Here is a 6,872-nt window from a genome sequence, read left to right as displayed (position 1 = left end):
CATTTTTCTAGCAGGGTGGTTGACTTTTGGAATGGGTTACCTTCAGATATTGTAGAGGCAGTAAATTTAAGCGAGTTCAAAAAAAAAGCTTGATAAGTATATGAATAATAAGGGCTGGCTTTAAGATTTTATTTTAATTTAGTTTAGAGGATGGAACAGCCGAGATGGACAAATAGGTCTCATGTTGTCCCAAAACATAATGTTATGTTATCATTCTTGCTCTAGACTCGTATAAGGTAAGAAAAACATTTTAACTATTATTTTGTTTTAGTTTCGTACTTTAATTATATAAAATTTTGAGGGCCAAATGAAAAGTTTTTTACTGCAAATTAAGTTTCTTTCCTCTTTTACCACTTGAAATTTGTGACGCAAAAATCGTCTTCATTTCAACACACGTTCTTTACAAAAAATAAGTAGCAACGAGTTCTAGATACAACCTTTAGTTTTTTCGTGTATGATCCAGTAAAATGTCTTCTTTATTCAATTCTTATAATACGTTTTTACGTCTCTATTTTTATATTTTTCGGTACTACTAACACTAGAGCCATTCACTTCCTATTTTTAGAGTTCACATGCTTGTTTCACATATTTGGAAATGACTCTTATGAAGGGCGTTAGTATTTTAAACTCCATTTCTACACATTTATACTGTGTGGATAGCAGCCTTTTATCTTCAATGTAAAATTACATTGATTTAAACCCGTTTTATTTATTAACATTTATAAACAGTATTTCTAACATTGCTAATAATGCGTGGAGACGGCTGTTTATTTTTTTGTGTTTTATGGTAAATTTGATGTTGAGATGAATGGAGCTTATGTATTCAAAGAAAGTTAGTGTGTGTTCTGTAGAATTGAAACCAGCAAAAGTGTCATAGACATATCTGTACCAGTATAGTAGGGGATGAAGCGCAGAATGTATGGCTTGTGTATCCATCTGGGTCATGAATATATTGTCAAGAACAGTTATATTTTCTTAATCTCAACATTATTAGATCGGACACACAGTTTAAAACCACAATTCACCGTAAGAACACACACACCGGCTTCTACATCCACTGGAATTCCGCTCATGACAAAACACAAAAAATCAATACACTGACAAACCTCATAAAAACAGCCACAAGACTCTGTTCAACGGGCTACATAAATGAAGAAATCAACCACATAAAGCATTCCTTCATTCACACCAACAAATATCCACCAGCTATTGTTGAAAAACTTTCCAAAACACGAACAAAATTGAAACTAACAAATCCAACAACAAAACATTACACTGCGGTTTACCTTTTATCCCTGAAACCATGTCAAGAATAATCCACACTTGGACAAAAGTAGCCATTAAACACAATTCCTGTCAACATCAAATTCTCTCAAAAACCCGGCCCTAAATTAAAATCGTTACTAAAAAAAAATATTTAGAATCACATAATACCAACGTCATTTACAAAATAACATGCAATAACTGCCCAGAAGTATAAATCGGAGAAACAGGAAGAAAATTGGTAACCAGATTCACAGAACACAATAAAAAACCATTCCATGTTTTCCACCAATGAAACTCAAAAACCATAGCATATCTATTAAAAACACAGTAATTGTAAGCAAAGAACCAAACATTAAAAAAACACGAAAAATCCAAGAATCCATCTTAATTGAACAAAACAACCCTACTCTAAACAAACACCCTGGGGAACCAAGATATCTCTTCTAAGTCGTGCAACAATATCCATTCCTGTGACCTTTTTATTCCATACTGTATATATATATCTGTGTCAGTGTAAACTACGTGTACCTGATGATGACAAAACCTTGTCGAAACGTTGTACATTTGCTGTTATGTTAAACTTATATTAAAGTTTTCTTCATTACCTATTGAAGCCGTCTCCAAGCATTATTAGTCTCAAAGTGGGTTTTTCGGCATCGAATTTTCACATTGCTAATGTCATAATTGATAACATTGAAGTAATATGGATAATTATGTTAATCATATTCATTATTTATGATATATCTAGTCAAAGAACAAAAGAGAATTACACTAGCTTCAGTAAGGTTGTCTTTTACAACACCTACACTAAAGTGGACATATAGAAAAATTTGTGTTGGTACACTATTTAGTTTTCAATAATATTGTACATGAAGTATGAATCTGTCCGATGTATCTCGCCAGTTCTGTATTCAGGCAGTGGTGAAACTTTTTTAAATACTTTTTATTAAAGATGATGATTTGCCACCCTCTTTTTACAGCCGAGTTTGATTGTTAAAACTACCCCTTTACTGAGAAATTTTATGATCCAAGTGAATGACACAGGAACTTACAACGAGAAACATATGAAAATGTTAAAGGAAACAAAATCTTCTAACTGTCCTGTTTCACCAAAATGTATATCGTATTTTATGTCGATCAACGTTGGTGTTTTGTCGGGAATTATAATTGTTCGGTTACATGGTGTAATAGACATGCTACTTTCAGTTTACTAGATACGTTCTTCTACATCAGAGTGGTCAGTTTTATAGGACAAGCATATTCGGGACGGGATTCGAACTCGGGACCTACACATTGCAAGTCGAACGACCTAACCCATAGGCCATGCTAGGTCAAGTTTACTAGATACGTTATTTCACAATACTATATCAGATTAAATTTATATCGTACGTTAATTTCTACTAACAACATCAACATTACAAGTTACTATTAAGTGATGCCCTTAACTTGTTACTAATTTTGACACAGAAATTATAAAGGTATGTTGGCGAAAAACCTGAATATAGTTGCAAGTTGTGATACAGAACAAATTTAATAACCCATGCACTATATTGTTTAAGGTCAGTAACATATGTTAAATTAAACCGAATATTTTTTCAAAAGTATAAAAGCTACAAGTTCTATTTTACACGAGAAAAGAAAGTTGCGTGTTACAGTTACATGCTTCAAAATACTTTTACAGATATGTCTACATGCGAGTGTAAATTCTGTAAATTATGAGTTAGAACAAATATACTGATCTCGTGAAGTATCACGATGAAAGTGAGAATTGAATTAATCTAAATCATTTTAAGACGATAAATGTCAAACCAAGCGACAAATATATATATATCATATGTGTATCACTACAAACGATTGCCTTTGAATTATTTTGGATACTTCGAAAATTATTGTACATTTTTTAAGAAAGTGCTAAACAGTACCAATCGATTTCATAGTCTAGTTAGAGTTTTAAAAAGTCACACGAAAGTTTTTGCAAAACTTTTGCGTATATATGACTAACATTTTTCATATCTTAAGATCCTATGTTCATAATCTTAGTTCCTTGGATTATTTTGCTAAAAGTTATTCAGTAGGCACAATAATTTCATAAGTTTTTCTAACTACCAGCTTTGTGCTCGTGCCAAGTTATAACTTTCATGACAGGTTTTTAAGATGGCAGGGTTACATGAGAGGTCTTAAGTAAAAATTAAAGCAGTTCCCAGCAAGACTTTACAGGTTGACTTCTAAACTCGATGTTTCAGTGCTGATGCCCGTACAAAGTCAACTCATAATCCAGGCTGCAAAATACAAATGTCCCTTGTGGGTCTGGAACTTCAGAGGGGGAGGCATAACCTAGGGTGGACGGGGAGAAAAGATTATCGAAAACGATCATATACCCTCCACCACTCCCCGACCCCAGTTCTAGGGACAGCTTTAGGTATTTTGCATTTATTATTTTTTTGTTGATGATGGTAGTGTTGGGAGCGTTGCATTATACTGAACTCACCACTAATTTAGTAATAGCTAAATATAACTTTTATAATAACAATAAAAATACTTACTTTTGTCATTATGAAAGTATATTGAAAACAAATAGCACAGCACGCGCTTCCTTTGTGCTATTTCCTGCATTACACACTTTTATTCAAGTGAATTAGTTATGCATGGGATATATTTCTAATATTTGATATATAATGGGACAGTTTTAAAATAATTTTCCAGCAAGTACATAACGTATAAATACTGTACTCTAGCCATTCATTTCTCTACTGGGCATGGCCAGGTGGTTAGGACTCGCAATCTGCGGGTCGCGGGTTCGAATCCCTGTCCCCCCACCAAACATGCTCGCCCTTTCAACCGTGGGGGCGTTATAATGGTTGGTAAAAGAGTAGCCCAAGAGTTGGTGATGACTAGCTGCCTTCCCTCTAGTCTTACACTGCTAAATTAGGGACGGCTAGCGCAGATAGCCCTCGTGTAGCTTTGCGCGAAATTCAAAACAAATAAACATTTCTCTACTATACATAGGTTCGGACGTCACTTAAAAATTGGATACATTAATGCGGTTCTAATAGGGAGACAAATTATTTCTTGTTGATAACCAAGTTATTTTTATCAATTATAAAAGTAAAATTTCAATTCTGATCTCACCATTAGAAACATTTTTATTTGGAACCATATTTGTTTTTAGATTTTAATCTTAAAACCATCATTTTACCATTTATCAGTGCCTTAATCCCAGTTTCCATCCTAAAATCTTCAAGGAGATAGTTTTATTACGCTAAAAGATATACAAGATAATCATTAACAATATCCACTAATTTCTTTACAACTCAATTTCTAACGACTAGTTTTGTGAACCATGAAGAACTATTAAATAGTGACGTTACTGACGTAATCATACTGATTTACATATTTTAACCATTTTGGTGAGGAAAATAAATTTTATTACGCTTGATACTCTTACACATGTAATTACTTGAATAGAAATTCATAGCGTGTTCTCACATATGAGTTGTACTTTAACTTATATGATATCTCTTATAATTTCAGGAATATAATTCGTACTCTACATTAATTAATCTCTGAAAATCAAAGTGGCTAACTTAGATTGAAAATATATCAACAACATATTTAAAAAGTCTATTATTTGTGTCGTGAAAGTACTCTAATATTAATAAAAATCTATAGTTTTAAAATGGCCATGTTTTACTGTATCGAATGAGATCTCATATCATGCAATTGTTCTGATGACTTTAGGAATATTTTGTGAGAGCGTGTTTTATTTAAAACGAAAATAATAAAATAAATTACGAATTTTAGTAGCCTGTGTTTTACTCTGTAAAATCTATAAAGTGAGGAAATGTAATTATTTATAAAGTGGAAATTTTTGGGAATCGAATATACTTTCTGCTCGTTCTAACTAGTTCTAGTTTTCTCTTTTTTTAAAAGCTTCTTCAGTGGAGACTCCATTTGCTTCTGACTTAACTTGTGATATTTTCTTTATTTTACCAAGACACGTGCGAATCAAAACTTCTACTATTTCATAAACGACCAAGAAGGAGAATCCTATGTAAACTCCTAGGATTCCTCCAGCGTTGCCAATGGTATTTGGAATCTAGAATAAAAAAAAAACATATAAATATATTAATCGATTTTATACTAAATATGGTAAAAATAAGATAACATTTTCTGAAGGTTAAAAACAATATTCATTAACCTGTTGTGTGTTAACCTAAAATTACCGATAGAGTCTGGACTCCACAGACTTTTTAAAGACATGTTTATAAACTATTTATGCACCACATTGCTTGTGAGTCCATGGATCTGTTACAACAATGTACAACAATGAATAATTCAGTAAAAGTATATAGGCAGCTTATTAAATTACTTATTGGCCAACATCATAATATTTTACACTGAAGAAGTACATTCAAAAAAATGTTTCGTTTTTTCATTATTATAACTTTCGAGTGATACAAGCATTTTAAACAAAAATATCGTCAATATTGTAATTAATTCCAATAATTATTTATAGATGTTCCATATATTTTACATAGGGAATCAGAAATGTCATTAGTTTTTTTGGCAGTTCTTTACACTTAGTGCTGTATCAGGCAACAAAACAAACAAACATAAAATTACTCAATGTGACCCAATATAGAGACCCTCGCTGAAAATGAACGGTATAAAATCAATTTCCCGAAGTTTTTGTACTCAGCATCATTATATAAAGTGGAGCATTTATCGGTCATTCAAAGTTTATATATGTAGTTAGTATTTTATATTTTTAAAACTATTATCTGTGACTTAATTAAATAATTATCAGCGCAGCTGCCCCCCCCCCCCGGCTAAGTGATAAGTCTGAGGGATTATAACGCTAAAAAATAGGTTTCGATACTGCGGTGGGCACAGCATAGATAACCCATTGTATAGCTTTGCCCTTAACAAACAATAAACAAACAGCGGAAATATTGAGTGTGCGTGTAAATTAGATTAATGTACAACAATGAATAATTCAGTAAAAGTATATAGCCAGCTTATTAAATTATTTATTGACCTACATCATAATATTTTACACAGAAGAAGTACATTCAAAAAATGTTTCGTTTTTTCATTATTAAGCACAAAATTACACAATTAGCTCTCTGTGCTGTAACCACCGGAGGTATTGAAACCCGATTTTAAGCATTATAGACTTTCAGACATACCGTTCAGCCACTGGGGTCCATATTCGGTAAATATATATATATATATGTAACGAATTTGTTATTATATATTTATTTTAATATCGACATTGTTTAGATTAAGTTTATATTTAAAAACATGCGTAGCTTAAAACTCCCGCCTACTCTCCAAAGTTGTAGAAGATTCTCGAGAGTAAGAATCAACAATATATGTGTGTACGTAAATACTAACTTGCATTGTTATGCAAGACTGAAATTTCTAGAACTCCTCCACACAGCTATAAATATAACCAACGCCACGAGCCAAAAGAGAGTATCTATAATTATATCGCTATAATAAGTGTGTTATAAAATTTGGGAAGCTATAACGTTTTATAACGCTTAACAATCGGAAAACTTAAGATATTTGACCAGGAATATTTATAACTTTCGAACATTGCA

The 6,872-nt window shown here is 32.2% G+C and overlaps 1 protein-coding gene across 1 annotated transcript in view; it reads right to left on the bottom strand.

Annotated features, from left to right (window-relative positions):
* Positions 1-6,872, bottom strand: part of LOC106462433 (amiloride-sensitive sodium channel subunit gamma-like) — a gene marked incomplete at its 3' end in the record, with an annotated part of 68,310 nt that overhangs the window by 17,531 nt on the left and 43,907 nt on the right. The window contains 1 exon segment of the mRNA XM_022389700.1: positions 5,257-5,362. Coding sequence (XP_022245408.1) covers positions 5,257-5,362 — 106 coding nt within the window.

The sequence above is a fragment of the Limulus polyphemus genome, unplaced genomic scaffold, assembly GCF_000517525.1.
Source record: "Limulus polyphemus unplaced genomic scaffold, Limulus_polyphemus-2.1.2 Scaffold1165, whole genome shotgun sequence".
Taxonomy (NCBI): Eukaryota; Metazoa; Arthropoda; class Merostomata; order Xiphosura; family Limulidae; genus Limulus; species Limulus polyphemus.
This window is presented reverse-complemented; position numbering and strand designations above follow the sequence as displayed.